The 23,961-nt window shown below is 49.2% G+C and overlaps 1 protein-coding gene across 4 annotated transcripts in view; it reads left to right on the top strand.

The window, feature by feature from the left end:
• The window catches only part of LOC144105448 (uncharacterized), a 62,334-nt gene that overhangs the window by 15,134 nt on the left and 23,239 nt on the right, over positions 1 to 23,961 (top strand). The window contains exons 1-2 of one of the 4 annotated variants that reach the window (XM_077638570.1): positions 22,544 to 22,752; positions 22,921 to 23,090. In XM_077638570.1, coding sequence (XP_077494696.1) covers positions 22,940 to 23,090 — 151 coding nt within the window. In that variant the 5' untranslated portion in view covers positions 22,544 to 22,752; positions 22,921 to 22,939. Of the gene's footprint in view, positions 1 to 22,543; positions 22,753 to 22,917; positions 23,091 to 23,961 lie in introns of those variants that run through there. The other 3 variants (XM_077638569.1, XM_077638571.1, XM_077638568.1) reach the window with 3 other exon arrangements.

Raw genomic sequence — 23,961 nt, 5'->3', positions numbered from 1 at the left:
TCACAACAAATGCTTTCACCGGTGCCGCATCGTGTAATCAAGACGCGTGGATCAGACCCTAGGTGCACTATCGAAAGCTGCCGTTTTCGAGATATGGGGGTGCGTAGTTTACTGAGGCATGAAAAGCGCACACACAGAGACTAACATGCTCGAACATAACCACTGTAGGAAAGGTCTGAGCAAATATGGGCCACCTTGAATCGCAACCCTTCCGGCGAGTCGTTGGTTCTTTGAACAGGCCGGGTTAGCGATCACATTTCATCTCTTAGAGCTCGTTTTCCTCGTCGCAGTAAATTAGCTTTTTTTAAAGAATAACATGTTGACTTAAATACATCAGCATGAAGAAAACCAAAACCACGAAAACATGTACGAAGCGACTACTGAACCTACTACTGAACCGAGTACCGAACCGACTACCGAACCGACTACCGAACCGACTACCGAACCGACTACCGAACCGACTACCGAACCGACTACTGAACCGACTACCGAACAGACTACCGAACAGACTACCGAACCGACTACCGAACCGACTACCGAACCGACTACCGAACCGACTACCGAACCGACTACCGAACCGACTACCGAACAGACTGCCGAACGGACTGCCGAACGGACTACCGAACGGACTACCGAACCGACTGCCGAACAGACTGCCGAACAGACTGCCGAACAGACTGCCGAACAGACTGCCGAACCGACTGCCGAACAGACTGCCGAACAGACTGCCGAACAGACTGCCGAACAGACTGCCGAACGGACTAAACCGACGAGTGAGCCAACGACTGAACGAAGTTAATCAACAAATGAACAAAATGAAAGAACGAGTGCACAAATGAATGAACAGCTGATGAAGAAGTCACTGCGGGTAGTACTTAATTCCCTGTTCGTAAGCTCTGCTTATTGACAGTGTGCTGAACCCACATTCTGAATATAATTGGGAATAACCTGAATGAGAGCCCACCTGCCAGCTGTCAAGCTGTGTTCTGCTCTGCAGACTAATTTTATGCTCGTTTCAATCATACAAACTACCGTCGTTACTTAGTAACATTTACCGAGAAGGCATCCCAGTTCGCACACTATTTCTACTTCATAAAATTTCAGTCAATTTTTATAACCAAGCTTTTTATTTTTTAGCTGCACTGCCGTCATTCCACCTTTGTAATCGCCCTTCAAACACTTGTTGGTAATATATTTCCGGATTTGTTAAACTTGTGTTCTTTGTCTTGATATTTGTTTCTTATTGGTGATGCCATTCTCTTTTATTTGGCGCATGCATGATGACGTAAAATGCCGCCTTGCCCTCCCTAACCCTCTAGTTACTATACTATTACCAAGCCGTACTGGAGTGCACCTATATATGCCCAGACGAACACAGTAGACCCGGAGCACAGCCTTCCCATTTATCTCGCATTTGCATAACTCCTTCCCCCTTTACTAGGGCTAAGTAGAAAGGATACAAGAGAAAATAGTTCCCCCCCCCTCCCCTTCCCATACCCGTTAGCACTATTACAATCAGTGTGGGCCTATAGAAAAGCCTCAGCGTAACTTACTAGGCTGCGCTAGTCGGCGCTCCCACTGGTGGAGGGAAAAGGCACTACACACGAATCCGAAGCGGCACGCGCCTTTGAAGGGATTAACAGCATTGCGAAGTGCAGGCGGCGCCCGCAGCAATATTGCGCAGCCGTTCGATGGGAGCACCGCGTTTCGGTGGCCGCCCATTTCATTCGCATCGCAAAGTGCACAGTGCGAACGGCCAATTACAACTCCCTCGCCCTCTTGCTCTCCTCCGCGCCACGCATTCACGGTTGCGTGCAACGCTTGCCTGTTTATGCAATGCATTTCTACTGAGAGCTTCATCGCAAAATGGAGGAGGACGAATACGGAGATGACTGCGGAGTCCAAATTGGACTCCTGCCCTCCCTGCTCCACTTTCTGTCTCTTTCAATGTTTCCCGCGCAGATGGGTGCAATCAGCGCGGGGAGCAGTGTGCTGCTTAGGCTTTCGCGCGCAAATGTCGCAATGCTTTCACGCGGTTTCGGCATTTGCATCCGAGGTGCGTGTGGTATATAGTTGTGCGTTGCTTGTTGGGTTTGACATTCGGCTGCAGTTTCCTCATTGTTCGCTCCTATTTTTTTTTTCGTTACTATGACTGTCTGTTGGTGCATTTCCTTCCTAAAAAAATAGAAAATTGTTTGACTTAAGCCACGCGCTTAAAAAAAGCACTTCTAAAGCGTAAAAACTGAAAACTAAATCGCTTTGATTCCTCTGGGCAACCAGCGTTTACACCAGGCCGGCAGCTAGCTGTAATGAGATTTATGCGAAAATTTTTCAAAATTACTTCGCGGAACGCATCACAAGTGAGTCTGAACTTGCGTTTCGCGTGAGTTCAGTGGAGAAGCCATGGCGGTTGAGTCCCTCGGATACGAATTCTTTACAGTGCCTGGATGAGGAGAGTCACAAAAGTCTGGGAAAAGAAACGGACTTTACAGTTTCCGCACAAATTTCCTTAAGCTAGCTGTCTTCGATGCAACGAGAGGAGAGCAATAATAACTACTCAAATAAACTAGTGCGGCATTTTACTCGAAGTAAGTATCTCTGGATGGAAAGGGGATTTGAAAATCTGAAAAATTGCGTACCAGTTAGCTTACTGCTTTTGCTTTTCAACATGTTTACAAGAGATGATGATGGTGGTTTAACTTCATTTCCTCCTCCTCATCATCGTAAGCATGACTACACCCACTGCGGGGAAGGCCTCTCCCATGTCTCTCCAATTAACCCTGTACTTAGCCAGCTGGGGTCCACCGTACGCCCGTAGACTTCTTAATCTCATCCGCCCACCTAACCTTCTGCCACCCCCTGCTACGCTTTGCCTTCTCTGGAATCCACTCCGTCACCCTTAAGGACCAGCAGTTATCTTGCCTTCGCATTGCATGCCCTGCCCAAGCTCATTTCTTCCTCTTGATCAGTTAATGGTCATATTTTGAAGTGTTGTCAAGTCTTCTCCTTCTTCTTGACCTTGAGGGCCCGTAAAGTGGCATGTTGCGACTTATAAAGCCCCGATTGCATGGCCCTCTTTTGAGTTTGAGGGTCCCAGCTGCTCAACGTATCCTTCCACTCTCCTTGCAAGAGCAAGGTGTCGGGCTAGTTTGTGCTGCGTACCTAAAATAATAGTGGGAACAGGGCGAAGGGAAGAACAGACAAAGGCGCTGGTATCTAAGGGTAACGGACTGGATTCCAACAGAAGGCAAGAGTAACAGGGGGCAGCAAAGAATTAGGTGGGCGGATGAGATAAAGAACTTCTCTGTCCTTCCTTTCGTCCTTCATCTCGTTCCCAGCGCTGCTCTTTTAGGCACTCTGCTTGGTTATCGATGCACGTGGGAGCTAGGTCCTCAGAGCATTCGTAATAATATATGAGCTATATCGGCCTTGGGATGGCCACAACGTCTGCATATTTGAGGAAATTATCCGGATAAACGATTGAATATTTATATGTATTGGGTAGAGTATCTGTAGGGAGTTGTCTCCATGTTACCTGCTCGAGTTTTGAAAGAGATTAATGACGGGGTTGGGTTGTAGATTCTCTCATTTCGATAGCGATAGTGGTACGGAAGCATGCACTCCCTTGCCCGGTCTCTGGTTTGGGTAGCCACAGCCTGTTTGACGAATACCCGGGCGTAATCAGGGGAAGCCTAATTCTCACGATGGGAAGAATACGTTGTCAATGTGTTCACTGCTGTGAAATTAAGTGCTATAATCTCTGTATATAGAATGTGTAAATATGGCTTCAGTGCATGCTTTGACTTTTGTATATAACTTGTTCTTTATGTTATATTGCGCGCTTAGTTTGAGTTTCCGCTGTTCATTCAGAGATTGTGAATTATGCCTTAGGTTTATGTATGCCTTCTTGTTTGCATGTGACCAATGGCGCCACTGTTGCTAGATGTTGTGGGCCTCGGGAGCTTGTCAAGATACGGCTTTTTTCCCGGGGCCCACTGTTCTCTGTAGCAAGAAATAAATAAACTGAAGCTGACAACAGAACTACAAACAGAACATAGACTTCAGTCAGCCATGGGATCAGGCTGGCCTCCGTAAAGGGTACTCGACAAGGTGGTACATTTGCATCATAACAGTCAGGTTATAGAAAAATTTGCCGAGTATATATAACCTGACCTCTATACCTAGCCTTCATAGTTTATGCGACATCATTTTATTCGGTCTCATCTTCTCTGTGAGTGCCCTGCATTTGCGAGTGCAAGACATACACTGTGTTGTGCCCTGGACCGCCTCGATCCTCGCCCATTACAGAGCAAAAGATCCTCGGTCCGTGGCCACAGCAGTCGACTGCCCTCAAGGCATACAAGGCACTCTTTGCCTACTTGAGAGCGGCTGGATTGAGTGACAAATTGTGACAGCGTTGTGCGTCGTGTGTGTGTCATGCCTTTTTCCCTTCTCTCTTCCTCCTTTTAGTCCCCTAATCCCTCTTCCCCATTGCAGGGTAGCCAACCGGTACCCTTTCTGGTTAACATCCTGCCTTTCCCTCCTCCTCTTTATCTATCTATCTATTTTATTCGGTCGAAATATGAGCACTCAAGCGCGCATTGCCTAGTCTCAGTGTAGGAGAAGCGTATGTAAACCTGCTAGAAAGTATCCACAGGGACTGCGCACTGATCATAATCCTCCACGGAACAGCGATAAAGTACCCAGGAAGGGTGACAGACAGGAATACAATCTCCACAGTGTTATTCGCCGCCCATATCAAATAAAGCATTCCGAAGACTACATTGGGAAGAAGTTCGGATTAAAGTGGGCGACGGATCCTCACTAATCTCCAAATGATGGGTGGCATTGTTTTGCTTAGTAACTCCAAAATACGAAAATGCGTGTTTGATGAGGACTGAGCTCTAAAAACAGAAAAGTGGGGGCAACGAGTTGAATTGAACTGTTAAGTCGCTCAAAGGATGAATTGCAAAGCATGATCAATGACTTGGACAGACAGAGCAGAACGATGTGTCTAATCAAAGTAATGTTCAACACTATCAGAATGAAACAACAGTTTACAATTGGTAGCAAGGTGCTGGAAGTGGTAAAGGAATTCGTCTACTTAGGGCAGATGGTGACCGCAGATCCGCATTACGAGACTGAAATGACTGACTATAGAAGAGCAAGAAGCGGGTGGAGCGCATTTGACAAATCCTCACCTATGCTCTCACGGCCCTGCACTATGGGTCAAAAACGTGGAGGCTAACGAAAAGGGCTCAACTTAGATTAAGGACAGCGCAGCGGCTATGCAAAGAAAAATGGTACCTGTAACATTAAGAACCCGCCGCGGTGGCTCAGTGGTTACGGCGCTCGGCTGCTGATCCGGAGTTCCCGGGTTCGAACCCGACCGCGGCGGCTGCGTTTTTATGGAGGCAAAACGCTACAAGGCGCCCGTGTGCTGTGCGATGTCAGTGCACGTTAAAGATCCAGAGGTCGTCGAAATTATTCCGGAGCCCTCCACTACGGCACCTCTTTCTTCCTTTCTTTTTTCACTCTCTCCTTTATCCTTCCCTTATGGCGCGGTTCAGGTGTCCAACGATATATGAGACAGATACCGTGCATTTACTTTCCTAAAAAAAACAAAGTAACATTAAGAAACAGGAAGAGGGCAGAGTGGGTGAGGGAACAAACACGGGTTAATGACATCCTAGTCGAAATCAGAGGAAGAATTTGGGCATGGGCAGGGCATGTACTGCGAGGGCAAGATAACCGCTGGTCCTTAAGGGTAACCGGAGTGGATTCCAAGAGAAGGCAAGCGTAGCAGGGGGCGGCATAAAGATAGGTGGGCGGATGAAAATGGAGTTTGCAGGCATAGAGTGGGCACAGCTGGCAAAGGACAGCGTTAATTGGAGAGATACGGGAGAGGCCTTTGCCCTGCAGTGGATGTAGTCAGGCTGATGATGATGATTATGCATGTAATCTTCAAAAAGCCTGGGAAGGGATCAAGAGTTTGTGACAAAGTGGCGAGGCACTGGAACTGGTAGGCGGCTGGAACAATTTTTACTGCCTAAAAATGTCTTCCTGTGGAGACAAAGCAAGCGTACGCGTCGACCTAGTAAACCGTTTCTAGCCGTCCGGGGCAGTTATGTAAATAAAATAGAGGCATAATCAGTCGTCCCGACTGACGTACGCTGTCAAGAGCCGCGGATGTAGTCCCTCCCATTATTTGTATTTTTTTTTTCATCTAGACTCCCGCCTTCACGAAGTCGTGCTCTCTCGTCTGATGCAACACAGACGTGGCTTCTGTGATGGCAGCTACCCTAAAATTCTACGACAGGTTGACCTCGCTAAGAGCATCAGCCGACGGAACAGTGCGCATGAAATACCGTGACTCGGCTGTCTTGTTCGTGCTCACGGGTTTCGGTTATTGCAAAGGCGATACGATCTCGGCGTGAGTTTCCTGCCTCGTTGCCTATTGGCGTAGCGGCAAAGTCAACTTTTTTTCTACTGCCGATGCTGGCTGTTGTCTCCCCATTAGTGCATCTTCTTAGCCACTTCGCGTCATTAGTTTTCTGCACTCTCATTGTTAGATCAATCGGAAGAGACCGAGCATGCCCGAACACTAGAAGCGAAAACAATCGGCCCTCCTTTGAGTGCATCCACAAGCCCGCGACTTGACGAGAATTGTAACAGTGGGCGTCCTCTGTGCTATTGAATGGTATTTTTCAAGAGACATTCTGCACTCGTCAGGGTCCTTTCATGGTGATTATTTCATTGGAACACGATTCACTTAATAATAGTGTGTCCGTCTTGTGCTCTGAAGAGTCTTCGTGCTAATATACAAGAATGACGACAGAGAGTACCTGCAATTGAAGTTTTAGAGCATCCGTGGTGGCTGAGTGGTTATGGCGCTCGGCTGCTGGCCCGAAAAATCGCGGGCCCCGATCCCGGCCACGGCGGTCGCATTTCGATGGAGGCGAAATTTTAGAGGCCCGCGTACTGTGCGATGTCAGTGCACGTTGAAGAAACCCCAGGTGGTCGAAATTATCCGGAGCCCTCCTGTACGGCGTTCCTCGTAGGCCTGAGTCGCTTCGAGACGTTAATCTCCATGAACCATAAACCAACTGGAGAGCCTTCGTGCAAACACTTAAGAATGATGATAGACAGTATCAGCCATTGAAATCTCGCTTTCTACCGACCAAAGAGCGCTGTAAACTATATACAACACAATCAAAGCCGGCAATTTCCTATCCTATTGATGCTTGTCTTGGTGAATTTGTACCCGTCCGGTTGTAAGCAATGCTGGAGGGGTCTCGTATGCGAGGGTTGCTATTACTACGCTCCCTTTTCTGAAATAAACCTCTCCTTCCTGACATAGGTTTATGAAATCGATGGGTCCACGTAGGTTGTTTTTTTTTTAATTCTTTCAATGTATTCTTTTTTGTATGGCGCTTCTATTCCATAGTTTCCATTGGCTGTAGCTTAGCGTTCTCTAAGCCGCGTGGCAACTACCACGATTGGCTTGTGCGGACTGCTAATGCAAAGTCGCGGATAGCTATGTCGCCCGAATGGTCCGCGTGCTGCTCATTTTTTATGCCAACATAGCTGCACATGTGAAACGGGCGCCACCTACCACACGTGTGGCCAAAGAGCAGCGAACACGCCTATTCCCAAAAGGAAACCATTCCGCGACCGCTCCGACATTAGGACCACCTTCCACCGCCAGGGCATCTGCAGACGTCGGCCGCAGCCTCGCTTTCATCGCGCTCATATTTCAAGAACGCTCGTTACCGGGCAAGCCTGAAACACACCCACAGCCATGCGAATTAAAAGCGAAGCGAACGCGGCACCCCACCCGCTGAGCATGGCCGTCTTAATTGAACCAACCCCCCGACTTCGCCACGTGCCGTCATCTCCCGCTGTCGCGTCCTTTGAACTTTGCACCCTCCCTACGTTTTGCCTCCGCTCGTGTGCGACGCCCCCCTCCCGGCCGTTTTTCCGCTGGTAGAGTCATTCGAGAGAGAGAGAGAGGAGAAAAGATGACAAGGATCGCCATAACTTTTTTTTTTTTTCCCACGCTTCGTCGTGATGCCACTCTTGCCCACAATGATGCCACGCGCTGCGCTGGCACACTGCGCCTCCATACTCTCCCCCTCCTCCCCCCCCCTATCATGCTGCCATTGCGCAATCCACTCTCCTCTTTCCTTCTTCTCCTCTTCCCTCGGTCCCCTAATAAGCGCCCATGGCTGCCCGCCTAATTACGGCTGCCCAGCGTCTCGTGAACTCGACAGCGACGGCGACCGCGCGGTTCGCATAACCGGAGAGGCGGAAAGCAATGCGGGGAAGACAAGAGTCGAGGGGAAAGGAGGGAGGGAGCGCGCTCTGGCGACCAGGTCTCACGTTACTCTCTTTGTTTGGGAAGTATTTATTTAAGAGCAAGGCGGGTAAGGGCCCATGCAGGCCGGTCTTCTAATGAGGGTTCTGTTTTGTCTGGGCACAGCTGCTGAAGCTCCTGCTCCGGGCATGCTCAGTGGGAATGCAAATTTGCGCCCCTTTAGAGCCCCCCCCCCCCCCCCCCCCCCCGCCCCCCCCCCCCCCCCCCCCCCCCCCCCCCCCCCCCTGACGCTCATCCCTCTCATATCCCTCTAGCGTTATCCTTCTCCGTTGCTAGCCTGCGTCATCCTCCGGTTATAAGAAGTTGTTCTCGTTAGATGGTGTTTTTAGTCGACGCGAGTGACATCGCTTGGTTATTCGTTAAACGACGTGGTTAACTCCACCTAGAATGAAGTAGGCGCAGGCTTTTTGAACGTCTTTGTCCTTCGTCAAGAACACACCGGTCTTTCCCCCTTTCAGTCTTCATTGTAATGTGCTCACAGAGACACACAAAATATTTGCCCATTTTGCTGGACATGGTAGGGGGGGGGGGGGGGGGGGGCAGTTGCTCAATCTCGAAGACAAGCTATCGGGGCGGCCTGGCCTAGAAAAGTAAAACAAGCACATTAGAAACACGGGTGAGATAGTGTTTTGGGGTGCGGGAAGAATGGCGTCATTTATCACGGGCAACCTTTCGCCGTGTGTTCGCGGTGCATAGCCCAGGGCAATAACGAGCCTAATGAGCAGCGAGGCAACTGTATGCGTGAGGGGGACTCCTGCGATCAAATTGCCGACGTACAGTCATTAGTCGTTTGTGGTTTTATGAAGACGGTTACCTATTAGGTTACGCCAGAGAGGCACCGGCGCGTAATTGACATTTGAGCCCACGTAACTGCTCGGAAAGGCGGGCCTCCGAGACCACGGACGACTGTTGAGGCGATACAGTGTTGCCGACATAGGAGTTGCGTTAACCTCTTTTGGGACACACATAGCTGCAGGCGTATAGGAGGTGCTCCATTGTGCCTCCAGTAAAAACAGACTGATGATTCGGTAGTAGCCGCCCATATGAGGCAATGTAAATTGTAACTTTGTTAGCTAAGAGCTCTAAAAAACTATGGAGACGCCGCCTTAATTAATAGCATTAGATTACACATCTGTCGCAGCGTATGCTTCAACTTGTGCGTGTTTGCGTCAGTTTCTTTGCAATTTTCGGTTCATCAACCGCCATATTCGGACTCCTAGCTGCAGTACCAGGTGTCTGCTGCGCTGTGACGGTGCCGATAGTGGCATATATAACACATTTTCTGATTTTTCATTTCGATTATCTGTCTAGGTTACTGTCTAGAAACTAGGCCGCTCACAACACGGTGGGCAGATTGTCTTGACGTTAAGAGGTTAAGTGACCTATCTCGACTATTCATTAATTTAATCGCCATCTGCCACGGCGGGCAAGTTGATCACAATCCGGTGGCCAGGTTGACACCTGCCATGATGGGCAGGTTTTAATGAAGGCACAAGGTCGGATGACCTCTCTCGACCAATCAGCCAATTTAGTCTCGGACATTGGCGAAGTTTTGGTGTGACAACCACTCTGATCCTACGGTATTAATAAACTACCACATTATTAACAGAAAAGACGCCGAGTTGTGATTCTTCTCAACGTTCCTTCTATCTATTGGCACGTAGAAGCTTCCCAGACAAGCATCAGGTACAGGCTGAAATTCATTCCTTCACATCAGTCGGAACACAAAGATATCGTCCTTATCTTTATACCCTGCATGGTTAAAAAAGTGGTAGGGGTTTAACGCAGTTAAGGCGAGTACGCGTGCTATAGCAGGACACACTTAAGCTCCGCATTAAGGACTTAATTGGGTTGATGCCCATATATGCAGAATTGGTCATATGCTTTATTTAACAGTCATAGAAAGCGGCGAGCGCTCATACCGCTACCAGCGCAGCGGTTAAGCGATGCGCCACTGCAGTGGCAGGCGGCTGTTTTACCAGAGCCACAGGTATCGATTGTGCGACCCTATTCTCGCGACCAGTCATTAATTTAACTGTCGCCTGCCACGGTGGTCAGTTTCCTTACAACACTGTGCAGGTCGTTTTGACGCCACAAGGTCACAAGACAAGAAGCACAAGACTAGAGAAGATTGTTGCTCGTGGTTGGTACGTGTGGAATAGTGTTTTGCCACTAATATTTCGCACACAATGCCCACCAGTTGGAGTCTCATGTTTAGCCCCAGGGCGTCACCTCCCCCCACCCCCCCTCTCGGCAAAACTCCTTGTGTCCATTGCAGATGGGCTAGAACACCTCCTTGCCACTCGGGTGACACTGTCGTGCAGCTGGGCCCTCAGTTGATCGTTCTCGAATTCTTGAAAGGGCACATCATTCCGTCGCTGCTGTCCTCACCGCCGACGGAGCCTCCACCAAGTTTGGACGTGAACCTTGGTGCCCCGTGCCCTCGCAATGCCGTCTGTGCGGTCGTCCCTACCGATTTCGCTGCATGGCACAACCCGGGAGTAGCACGGCCCCCAAGCCAGCGGCACTCAAGCACGAAAGAGGATCAGCATTCCAACCCGGCACACGGAGTGTTGCCGACCCACGCGACAACAGCGCTGATCCTCTTAACTATTCGGCGACGTCTTGCCACGGCGCAGTTGCAACCACCAAATGCAAATGGCTGGTCACACAGTGTTTCGCTGCGTCATGCCAGGTGGCTGTACAGCGCCGTCCGGTCGATGGCTCGCCTCGCTCACTCCAGGCCGTTAAGCCACCGCGTCAGGTGCTGGCCGGCCGTAACCAAGAAGGAGCGTCCAATGCTGACGTCCTCGAGGAAGTCGCTCATTTCCTGCGCACATATGACCTTGCTGTAGGCGTCGAGCGCAAGAGACCGCGAAAAGGGGTGTTCTCCTTTTCGTGTGCTTGAGACCGCGTGGTCATGGGTTCGAACAAGAGTTCAATTTCCAACATGCGGATCCTTTCTACACTCACTATTCGCGTTCAAGCTTGCCCGTGTTTCCGAAATCACTGCTGTTGGCGTATGGAAAGCCTAAACGTAAAGATATTGCCTTTCTGTGCCCCTTTTTTATTAATTGCCGCAGCAATCAGACCAAGGTCTAGTTAATAAGGTTCCCTATAGCCTCCTGATCTGTCGACATAATGTCTTTCACAGAACTGCGTGGTCTCTTTGACACAGTGGACATACGAGCATTGAAAACTTTGTGTTGTCTTAGACTGAATGAGTGGACATGAAAGGAATGCACACTTTTCGAGTGTAAAAAAAAGTCATTTGGGGAGATGCGTTTGGGACATCCGATGAAACAGGGTGGCCGCAGTGGGGCAGGCCCAAAGGCAAAATGTAGAGCGAGTTGCAGACATTCTCTGGCAGTAACCCAGTTGATTATATTTTTTATATAGTGAGGTTTGGTTCAATGGCCACGTGAGGAACGTGCTGTTCATATAATTGGATGGGTAGAAGATTAGGGGAGAATTAAAAGTGCAGGTGGGTGGCGTCAAAGGGCAGTCGTCCTACTAGGGCATCCACTTCTTTTGCCTTGTCGTTTCGTTCCCAGGTACAGCATGCAACTATGCTTGCCCATTGTCTCGGCGATTCTCTCATAACATGGGCAGAAGACAGTCAGGGACAGTAACATCGCATTTAATGGAACCTTGAATGATGTGCATGTGCCAGGCGTTCGTTGCCTGCTTTAGCACGGTGAACGCATTTGAAACCGAAAACTATCGTCGCACAGAGAGAGACAGTTTCATGGCCCAGGAATTTTACTGTAGGCAAAGGTGATCCCTTACGGCAGCTTAGCAACTTTTTGTTTCTTTTCATTCAAGGGTTTGAGCCAGTGGAATGCACGTCTTATCAGACTACTAGTTCTTGCATTTGAGATAACTACAAGGCAAGCTTCCAAGATAGCCTTGTAGTGATGCAACCTGGAGGAAGCAAGGTCATGGCTTTTCCCTGTGGACCTTCCGCGCTTACAGTTCCGAACAGAAGGTATATGGGGGAAAATAACGCTACATGAATAAAAACTAGAACTTGGGAAATTTGAGTGATCGGAAATCAAGGGCGCATTAACAGCACGCGTTGCTGGAGTTGATTGATGCACGTGTGACGTACAGAATTGCCAAGACAGCGAAAAAAAAGTGATTAGTCATGACCCGAAGAGGAGGTAAATCGATCCGTTTTCTGTTTTTTTTTTCTGATTGTTGTAGCTATGATTTAGAAAACAATGATTAGCACAGAAACTACGACTTCCCGTAGGACATGACATCTTGTCGGGTTGGACTCAGTACGAATACAGTGAAGTACTGAATCTGTAACTATATGTAATGCGTGTTTCGCTCGGGGTTAATTTGAAAAGCCGGAAAAGGCAAAAATAAATTGCGCGAGCTTAGGGAAGCTGTAAGGACATTATAACAGTCGTTTTCTTCCTTAAATATCAAGATAAGGGCTCCTGGACGTCATGTTTGAGCCCTTTCGTAGCAAACTCCTCCTCTGTTCTCTTATTTATTAATTTTAATTTTTTAGCCCAGCATGCTATGGTGATAGTACCTTGTTATTTACACTGCACACATATATTCTGAAGCTGTTAGAGAGCAGGCGCATATGCACACGTTATTAGTATGAACTGGGCCGATTAAAATTGTTCTCTCAACTTATCACGCTCTGCTTATCAGAGGAAGGATAGAGATAAGCTGCAATTACTGCGTTGTTTGCAACGCCAAAACGGATAAACGTTGACTAACCAAGAAGAGTGCGGTGAGGGGCTAATTGGTACGAAATTATAAGAGCCATAAATAACTGTGTCGCATGTGATTCTTTATTGTCCCGTCCTTTTTGCGCAGTTATTTATTCTTATGATGAGTAGCCGAGTAGTAGAAAAAGCATCAACATCGTTAAGGGAGCACATTTAGGATTTCGTTTCTGAAGACTTAAAGGGTCCCTGAAAAGGGTGTTTGAGGTTGTCTTTGAAATGCTCGCATTATGTAGAGTACAGGCCAACGAGCGTTCATACGGCGTACAAGACCTCAAAAGCGGCCCGATAATTTACAATACAATTTTTAAAACTGCCGCATCCGCGCCTAGTGGCGACCTGCGGTGCTAGGCTTTCACCCGAATCCACGCTCGTTACGTGAGCATCCGCCCTCGTTACGTCATGTAGCGCTCGTTACGTCAGCAGCGGACTGCTAGCATGGTTCGCGCGCTTCGGCAGCCAGTGGAGAGGGCGACTGCGAGGGGCCAGCGGAGGAGCGCCGCCATTTCAGCGTGCAAAAAGTGACGAGAAGACAGGGAAAGGCGCGAAGAGGTGGAAATTCAGATTTTGACCACAGATAACTCAGCTTTTACAAAACGCATCTAAAAAATTCGTGCTGGACGATATCTTTGAGGCGGCGTCCTTTAGCATCCTAGGTACATCGCATCTTTGGTGCGACCCCCTTTCACAGCCCCTTTAATGGCCATTATAACAATAATGGCAACCACAATAACTTCAGTGTCTGGCCTTTAGGCTGTGCACTGACGCTCTGGGCAGTTTTATTCTTGGGCCCTCAAGCTGGCATAAGTGTAACCCATAATTTTGAATGCGCCCTGCTCCCTCGTAGGCTACGTCGCTAGCCGGGAATCATATGGCTAGCCTCGGTGCCTTGCCGTTATGCTAGCTCACTTGAGGCCCCGTGGAATGTAATATGAGAGTTGACAGGCCGAGCAACCGAATATTTTATTACGGCTTCTTAGAACAGTCAGCGTAGGTGCACTGTATAAGTACTTTAAGGTGCACGGAAGAGGATTCTGAGCTCGTCTTTTTACCACGGGAGCTCGATCTACACGCTCCCAGCATTCTTCGAAACTTCGAATTATGGTTCTGTGCGGCCATTTTCCCTGTTAGATCGGATTAAATGTACCGGCTCCCGCCTTTTATTTAACTCAACGCTTTGGGTAGGAGGAGTCAACCAACGCGTGGAGTGTCTTTCAGCCAGTCCAGTGACGGCTTCGCTTTCAGTTTTATTTTGTTTTTAGGCTTTCGTGAATAAACAGTTCCATTTGCAGACAACATGGCCGTAAATTAGGACCATGGAAATTTGCGTATTACTACGTCTCACTCGGCCGACGGCAGAGCGGCAAGCCGCCATGCGACAGGCTGAAAGACACTCCACGCGTTGGTTGACTCCTCCAACTCTTGGAGGTCAGTTTAAAAAAAAAAGTGGTAACCGGGACGTTTAATCCGACTTAGTAGGGAAATCGGCCGCGCAAGAGAATAGTTCAAAGTTTCTAAGAATGGTTGGACTTGTAGACCGAGTTCCCGCGGTAAAAAGATGAGCTCAGAATCGTTTTTAGTGCACATTTAACAATAACGCGCCGGTTTGATTATTTGTTTAGTGTGGCCTTCCACTTTCTGCATCCTTAAACACGTGGAAGAGTTTGTCACTGTCGGGCCTTTTTTTTTTTATGGCTTTAGCAAAGTGAAACCGGAGCCCCCGTCGGAAGTGCAAAAAAGAACTCGAATTAGTAACGTTGGCACTACAATAATGAACAATGTGAGAAGCTCCCAGTAGCTAACGCGAGCGCTAATACAAACAACCGTAAGACGAACTCGGGAAATTTTACTGCCTAAAGTTTTGTTAATAGGTTGCTTTTCTTTTCGGTTGTTGCTGTGTTCTGAAAAAGCTGTACACATTGATTCCTCTCTATGGTTCTGCGAAACAAGTCTATTCTGTCTTCGTTTTTTTTTTCAGCCTGCTGCTTCGCCTGGAGCTATTTATAAGCTCTATACTGGCTCCCCTCCGCATTCAAGCGTTTTATCGTGCAGTCTGTATTTGTACATTCGTTCCACTGTACATCGAACCAGTGTTTGCTTTCCGCTGTGTATAGCCATAACTTTGCTTTTAAATGGGACCTTCATTCCTTGAATCACAGTAAAAAAAAAAATCCCCACAGCATACTGCTCTCTTATTCTTGATTCAGCGTCTTCTTGCTCCTCGATTCCGAACTACGCAATACAACCAAGCTGCACTTTTCTTTTTTTGCCCGATCAATCTATTATATGTAGTCTTCCATGTGTCACTATCCCCGGGCGCAAATGGTGGGTGGATGTATGTTGTGTACAGAGTCATTAATGACTTCATTTCGGCTTACTTTCTAGTGTATTGTTTCTATTCGGACCACTGGTTTCGTGGAAACTTCTAATAGCAACAACGATATGTGAAATTCAGTTTCAGATGTTATATGTGGAGCCCTTTGCGCCGACGCGAGGTGTTGACGAAACGGCGTACTTACGCAAATGCGGATATTTTTGGCGGTCCCACAGAATGCGTGCTGTTATATGACAATGTTGTACGGTCTGCACCCCCAATCGCGAGTAGCCACGGTTTCTGTATTTTACCTGGCGTGGGTGCTGCCTTGTGGAGAACGGTTTGCAGATGCATGATGTCACGGCAGCTATTTTACCACCCCGTTTGAGCAAGTGCAATGATGTTACTACAGCGGCGCCGTTGAAGCCAGTTTGGTTTCTTCCGTAAGTATTCGAAGCCCGAAAGCGTTTCGTTATCATTTCTAAACTTTTCTGTGGCGTATAAGCCTAGGTGTGCGATGCTATGCTTGAGAATTAAATACTGGACTTACCCGTGGGAGGTATTGTTGCAGCGTAGACTTCTTTGGTTATACCAGTTTCGAACCCATGCGGAGGTTAGCACATACCGCCCCCAGGCCGACCGCCGGATGTAGGAACCTGGATATCTGGGCCGCACCACCGACCGTTACTGGTCTACCTTCGAGAGTCCAATGTGTATCTATAATCGTAGATATTACTTCATGCCAGCAGGCGCACTGTCGCAATAAAAAGTAAATACGGTACATCCAGCTGTGCTCGGGTTGAGAGATTTAGAGAACTGTTCATGAAGAGAGCTGTGGGAAACGTCCTTATCCCTGTTTACCGGAATAGGAGTGGACAGTTGGATCCAGTCAGTAAGGTTTATGCGGTAGCATATATGGCCTCCGGTGTATGTGTGCGCAGCAAGGTATAATATTAACTTGCCGAGAAGGTCATTTCTTGATGTCTCGCAATATAAAGGAGGAGCGCTGGTATTTAAGCGAAAAAGTGCATCCAGCAGAAAAAAAAAAGTAACACAACGCCAATTGTTCTTCGCCCCTAGCGCAGAATACAGTCCAGCCTATAATTCATGTACCTCTACATTGACCGTTGCAATACCAAGCCGGGAAGCGCCGCTACATACCCGTCAGTGTCAATCGTTGAGAAATGCATTTCCTGGAATGGCTTGTCAGGCTCAATATCTCATGCACGAACGCGTTGTACTAATGTTAGAGATGGAACATGAAACGCAAAACTATCTTGCGAATAAAAAAAACGCCACTGTTTCTTCACATTGCCGTGCGATACAATATAGCGGTTATGGACGGCATTTCGAGACATCGCCTTGCGTTTCGAATACTTGTACAACGATTTTGACTGGTCGCGAACACTCTAGCCCGGCGGTCACGCAGAAAGTTTTGCGTTATGGAGGCCGACCGAGCGGCAGTGGCATTGCGATTCACACTAAATTATGAAAAATTATGGGGAAAAGGCATAAAGCACACCACACACGCACACCGGAGACGAGTGCAAAAGGTGTAACAGCTGCGCTTAGTTTCATGAGTGCGAACTAGTACACAGAGGACATACTGTCTAAAGCTGAGTTTTTCCCTCTTTTCAATCTTCTCTTAGTGGTCGAGGCCTGAAGATGACGTAGGAGTGTGTTCTATGTATCACAGCTGGCAAGCGGCTCTGTCATTTTTCCGCACGCTCGTCAGGCACAACAAGATCAATCTGGAAAGATCATGATCACTCACGACATCTACGATGTTCGGAATCGTTCATATATCGTGAGAGGGGCGTTATTTAGACAGTTTGCACTCATCTTTGAATTCAGTACGGCCGAGAGCGGCGGGCACTTTGATGAGTCGCCGTCGAGTTGTTTCAAGCACTTGGTCACAAATCCGCGGTATAAACAAAGTTATAAATCAGCCTGCCTGCCTGGCGTCTACGGCTGTATGTTCGTGTCTGCCTGCACAGTCACGTGCTGATAAGCGAATTTTGTTGCGGGCTATGAAAGCTTGCTTCGGGCCTTGAGAATAGGGCGTTGGTTGCAGCGCAGGTCCCGTTTACAAAGTCTTGCTTTCTAACCGCTGCCTCAAGGTTTTCGCAGAAGCGCTTGGCAGCCGGTGTGTCTTGCATACCGCAAGTCAGGTGTGGCGTTCATGCGTCGAGTCACCTAGGCCACGCAAGTTCTGGTCGATTTACTTGGCTTCCTTCACGCCTCGCTGGTAACTCACCTTGCGCCCAATATGCGTTTAAGCAAGGTCGCGTCAGCTTTTTGTTTTCTTGTACAGCAGATAAGCGAAGTGGATCAGCCGCTTTCAGTACGATGCTGTCACATCGGTCACATCCGTCCCACTTTTTAGCTTGGTAAAAATTTGAAAAATCGCTCAAAGGATCAGGATTTGATCTGGCGGAAGACATAATTTGGGCAGTAATTTGAATTTTACGCTTTTTTGTAAAGACGGCTTCGCAGCTGAGATTCTAAAGAGAATGCAGTCTATATACCTCTTCGCCGAGGGTAGGTGTAAACATCAAAACATTGCGAGAAAGACGCAGTTCTTTCGAGGGCTGCTCAAAGATTCTGGCAACCGCACAGGGATAATGCTCAGGGCCTTTGACCGGCAGGTTGTAGTGCAAAGATAGAAACAGCCAACAAGAAGCAACATAAGCGAGGAGCACACGACACTAGAAAGTCGCTGCAGAAGGATCTGAACCTGAGATAGTTGGTTCCTAGCGCAGTGTGAGGTAGTGTGTGAACTCCAAGTGAGACCTCGCCCTTACCGGTAAAGTATCACAGGTTATTTGGCTGTTGAACCTGCTCTGGCATGGACCGATTCCGTTCTTCGGCCTCGCAGCGTCTCCTTGGCAGCTTTCGCAGCTTGCCAGGAGCCGCCGCCACCATGTCGCTTTTCTTAAGAGGGCAGCGTGCTTGCCTTCGTCCGCCTTTAGTACTTTACGTGCTGGCGTGTTCAGCCAAGTTATTTTCACCGATGGGCAGTGCGCTCGGTGTCCTTTTCTGCTTTCGCTGTTCGACGCGCGCTCGTCAACAGTCTTAGCGACACGTTCGGCCGCCTTTTGACCTTTGTATGCGGCTGCATGAGGCTGCTGTTGGCTACACAGCCGAGCTCTTGTATCTTTTCACTCATCGGGCTTCATTGCACGGTCACGGCGGCAGCGCTATTGGCGCCGAGCCTTCGGTTGCGCAGAACAAATGAAACTTCGACGAAGACGACGTTTTGAAATGCGTAGCGCGAGAGCCTACCAGTTGCAAGCAGTACCGAGACAGCCGGGAGCGGTGACTCTGTGTATCGGCCACAGCTGCAGTCTGGTGCCACGTCTTCACACTCCGGGCTCCAAACTGGCTCCGTTGCATGGAATCCTTTTAGCCAATGGTAGAATTTCTACGTACTTTCACCTTTTCTACGCTGGTTACAGCGCGACTGACAGCTTCGTTGTACATATTGTGTGATGTCTGTTAGCAATGAATTGAAATGACTGAGGCATCGGGAAATGAAGACCCTCTGTTTGCGACAGTGCTGGTTTCAATCCTTCAGTGCTATATGGTAAAACTTCTTCGGACAAAAAAAGCCGCCGCGGTGGCCCAGTGGTTATAGCGCTCGGCTGCTGGCCCGAAACACACGGGTTCAATCCCGGCCGCGGCGGTCGAATTCCCACGGAGACGAAATTCTAGAGGCCCGTGTGCTGTGCGATGTCAGTGCACGTAAAAGAACCCCAGGTGGTCGAAATTTCCGGAGCCCTTCATTACGGCGTCCCTCATAGCCTGAGTCGCTTGGGGACGTTCAACCCCTACAAACCATGAACCATTCTTCGGTCGAAAAATTTCGGAATGTTTGACATTTCTCCGCCGAGCGCACTTTAGCCCGCCGCGTTTCGCACCCCTCGAGTGCCGCGGATTATTTCAGAAATGTTCGATTTGAGGTTCGTTTCCTTGATCGGTTTCGTGTTCGGGGTCAGGTTCTCCACTGTTCGCGGTCGACGTTTCCCACAATTTCCCCACAATGGGAGCAACGAAAGTTTTCTACGCTTTGAAATAACCCCGTAGCTAAATGAAAAAGCACACCCTGCACTGATGAACCGTTATCACCCGTGTATGAGGTCAGCGGGCGAAGTTTCACCGAATAGATACACCACAACGACAGTTTCTTGCTGAAGAGTTTTCGTCCGTCACAACTGTCCCGCTCGTAGTCTGAACGCCACTGAAGAGAAGGAAGCGATTGACGGCCGCAGCATTAACAGCAGTGCACCGAACTGCGCACATACAAAGACATCTAGCTGGCATCAGCATCGCGAGATTACCAAATGAAAAGCACGTGATCTCGCTTATTCTCTCTATAATAACTCTTGCCCCCACAGGCGACCCGCCCTCCGACCCCTGGCGTCGCGCGATGATATTGCCGAGAGTCGTATTTCAGTGCCATCTTAACAGCGCGACCCATAGGGTCGCAGACACGTAATAATTGAGTCGACCGCCACATCACCACGACTCATGTTGACTAAGTGACAACTTGCGCGCCATGCGCGCGTAACGTCTAGCTGTGAGGTCTCTGCATGTATGCATACAGGGATATAAGAACGAACTCCCCTGCCCCCCAAAAGACAAGAACGCTGCAGACGGTATAGGCGGGAAACAACCATCGCGTTGAAGCTCCTCACACGCCCCCTAGATCCGCCGCAAAACCAGCACCACTTTTCCTGCTACAGGGAGGAAGGGGGAGAGAAAGGTCATTTTGCGTAATGGGAGCCAATTTGACGTTTCCGCTCGAATGCAAGTGCCGCCGAGCTGCGTCTCAGCCGCTTCTCGAGCTACGAGGCGACCGGTCGCGACGTGTGGCGCCCTCTCAGCGCACTATTATACACGCGCGCGAAGTCGTCGGACCCGTCGAGATACGCCGTCGTCTCGCTCCCTGGCTTCATGGCTGCAACATTTGTTGTTCTTACTTTTCTTTTCCTGACTCCTCCTCTCTTTTTCACCTCGAGATAACGCTCGCGCGTCCGTCCCCTAACAACGCCGGCAGCCTTGTTGCGGTGTCGCGCGTCGGTTCCCGCGCAGTTTCTTCAGAGGAAGCAATTAGCGCGCGCTTTCTGGTCTCGCACAGCTTCTGTGTGTGGAGCTAGTGCTGTCGCGTCGCTATCGCATGTCGCGCGAAAAGCGGAGGGAGCCGGCAGAGTGTTCGTTGGTCTTTTTGCGTCGCTCCCGCGGCAGTGGCCTCTTCGCGTGCCGGGGTCTCACGTTTTCCCGCGCGAATGCATGCGCCGCTGCTTAGACGTCGGCGCCGATATTTATTGCTGCCCCGGGTGTGAGAACCGAGCGGTCGCTTCGCTGCACATGCGCCGACTTGTGGGCACGTGGGCTTATCGACGTCGACGACTTCACCTTGAACTTGCCGGCGTCAAAGGCATCGCTCTCATTAAAGTTGTTTACTTTTCTCCAATTTATATCTAAGGCACAAATGGCTGTAGCTGTCTCTAAGCTGACGAACGCAAACAGGAGAGAGCAGGATGTGGAGGGCGATTTTATTTCTGATACTATTGATTTGAGTCTGGCGGGAACCACCAGCGGCCGGGTTGTGTCATGACGTTCTTTTGTGGGTATTGGCGACGGGAGATCCGAGGGGCTCGATTAAACAATCGCGGTGACTCATTTTGGGGCGAAATCTTCATTGCCCATACGTGTCGAAATGCTCTGTTCGGATTTAGCCAGAATTTAGAGATTATTAGATTTGTCCCGCAACTTGCATAACAATGACGAACTTTCCAAAGTTGTCCAGAATGCATTGGGTGATAAACCAAAGTAGCATACCGCCATCAACAGCCGCTGGACAGCCTATGGGCGGAGGAACCACCTGCTAACCTGCAATAACTGGCCACGGAATAAGGTCGGGTATGGATTTCAACTTCCATCACTGGTAGGACAAAGAGCTAAGGTTAGCAAAGGCTTTTGTCGACGCTTCGAGGCCGTACGCGACACCTACCAGACTATTTTTGTATGTATCGGCCCGTTTTACACACCGTGCAAATTAATTACTAATGGATGATCAGGAACATACTTACAGGCCGCTCTCTTTCTGTAGTGAAGCGCATTCAAGGCAGTGCTATGATTATTATGATTCTACGCCTTAACATCTCGAACGTTCATGAACATTGATGAATTGCCGCTTTTCTATCAGACGGAACGAAGCGTTTGTGTCATTTCTCAAAGTGAGCAGATTCTGCTCCTTCCTAAAAATGTATGCCGCTGGCTAAAAATCTTCATGCCACGTGGTTAGATTTCGAGCTGTGAACTGGAGCACTTACACGGCACTTCTAAAGACAAAATTTGGGGCACTGCTCCGCCTTTAAGGCGGACGCGACAGCGGTTCCTCTTGCCCACACAAACGATAACACTGTTTTCTGTTTCACAATCTCATTCATTATGTGAAAGAGCACATGGTATAAATAAAACATCCTGCTTTAACCAAGCCGTCACAACGTGCCTGTGTGGCGAGTGGTTGCGTTCGTGACTCAATCGCAACCCGAAGGCCCGATGGTCAGAGGTTTCCGAAGCGCCGGCGGTATGGCTGGCGCCATCTATGGCAGCCCCCTCTAACAGGCACCATTCCGACCAGTTTTAATTTTTCCGTCACGCCGACGGCACCGCCGACATCGGCTTTTCTGCGACAAGGGGATCTGTAGCTTTCGCGTCAAATGGTTTTGAAACTCAAGGACTTCAGTTCTCATCTCCCAGAGATTTACAGCTACAGAGGGGGAGAAGGAATAAATGTTTTAAAATAACGGGTCCTCAGCTCAGGGTGCTCTCAGAAGCAAGGCGTTGGGGCTGGTGATGACTGAAGGAGGTGGGACCGGAGGCCCTCTTGATGTCAGCAGATGTGATTGAGCAGTGCTCCTAGGTTGGCTTTGCTCCGCAAAGACGGAGGAGGGGGGAGAGAGAGGAGAGAGAATCGATCCTTCTAGGAATTGCAGCGGATGGAGCGAGGTGAAGAGGAGGAAGCAGTGGAGAGAGCGTTGGAAACCGCCCCAGAACCGCTAGGAGTAATCACATTGGCCGCACCCTACGTATTCAGTGTGGCCGGGGTGTCAGCAGCGTTGCACGAAGAGACGGGTGAAATAAGGAGAGGGGCAACGAGTGTGTATCGGTTCTTCGCGAAGCGTGGGAGACTGAGAGGTGGCAAACGGCTTCGGCTAGACGGCTGAAACACGAACCATGTGTCCCAGATATTTTTGATCAAGAGTGCACCTCTTAGTACTGGCGTGTGCTTGCGCGCGTTGTGCGTGAGTGCTTCTTGCGGTGCGAATCGCACTCACTCCTTTGGTCTCACCTTTTGTAACCTACCTGGATTGATGCCACAGAAGTCTCTCCGGCATATCGTTCACGGTTCTGTCCCTCTTTTGTCTCCTTTCCGGCGCTGTTTCCTGTCCGTGGATCCTGCGAATCAGTAGCAGCAGCCCAGCAGGCGTGATGTGCCGAGCCGTGCTGCTGACGGCGCTGGCCGTGCTCGTCGTGGCCGTGGTCAGCGCCAACCGGGACGCGGACATCTTCGCCGAGTCCGACCACGAGGTGGTCTACCGCTTCCCGCGCGGCGCTAGGAGCGGCGGCTCCAGGAGCAGAGGTAAGCACAGCCGATGCCGCCTGGCCGTGAGAAAAAACCACACTGTAGCCTGTCGTACCACGTTGCTAGCCGTCTTGGGAAAGTAAGGAGGAACTGGGAACTTAGAAAAGTTACGTAGCGTTTTTCACTCTGCGATGAAGTGAAAGCAAAATCTTTCGCCTCGGGCACTCAGGCTGTCACTCAAGAAGAATTCAGCGTAAACAGGGTAGTACGCACAGTCAGGATAACCGTAGGACAGAAGGTGTGTGTATGTCTGCGCTGAATTCGTCTACAATCATCACGTAATTACAACCAGCCCAGTTGTGTGTGGTTCCCCTCAGGATATCTGGCAATGAAAGCACAAGTACTCACAGTGACCTATCATTTGACACTAGGTGGTTGTGTGATCCTAGGACGTCACGGAGAAAACACAGATTGGTTAAAGAGAAACAAATTTTCAAAGATCCAAAGACGGTTGCGTGATGTAATGGCATCGTAGAGCAAACGCTAATCAGCTAGAGAGAAACCCAGAGAAGTTTGTTAGTAGGTGATAAGGTGACGATTAGGCGTCACATAACGGTCGGTTACTCGCAATAACGGAAGTTTAAAACGAAACTTGCCCTAACATGAAGACGAGGAGTTACAAGTGTTTTTTCATGTACCGTTACACACAGAGCGTTTTGTGTGATATAGTGAAGCCTACCTTTACCGCAAATGAACACGAAGAAAAAGTAGGAAGGTAGGCAGATATGCGAGGTTTAACGTCCCGAAGCGACGCATGCGCTATGAGGGGCGTCGTTGTGGAGCGCTCCGGATTAACTGAGATCACCTGGGCTTCTTTAACGTACGCTGACATAGCAGTGCTCTTAATTCTATTGTTATATTCCTTCAC

Source organism: Amblyomma americanum, chromosome 9 (genome assembly GCF_052857255.1).
Source record: "Amblyomma americanum isolate KBUSLIRL-KWMA chromosome 9, ASM5285725v1, whole genome shotgun sequence".
NCBI lineage: Eukaryota > Metazoa > Arthropoda > Arachnida > Ixodida > Ixodidae > Amblyomma > Amblyomma americanum.
This window is presented reverse-complemented; position numbering and strand designations above follow the sequence as displayed.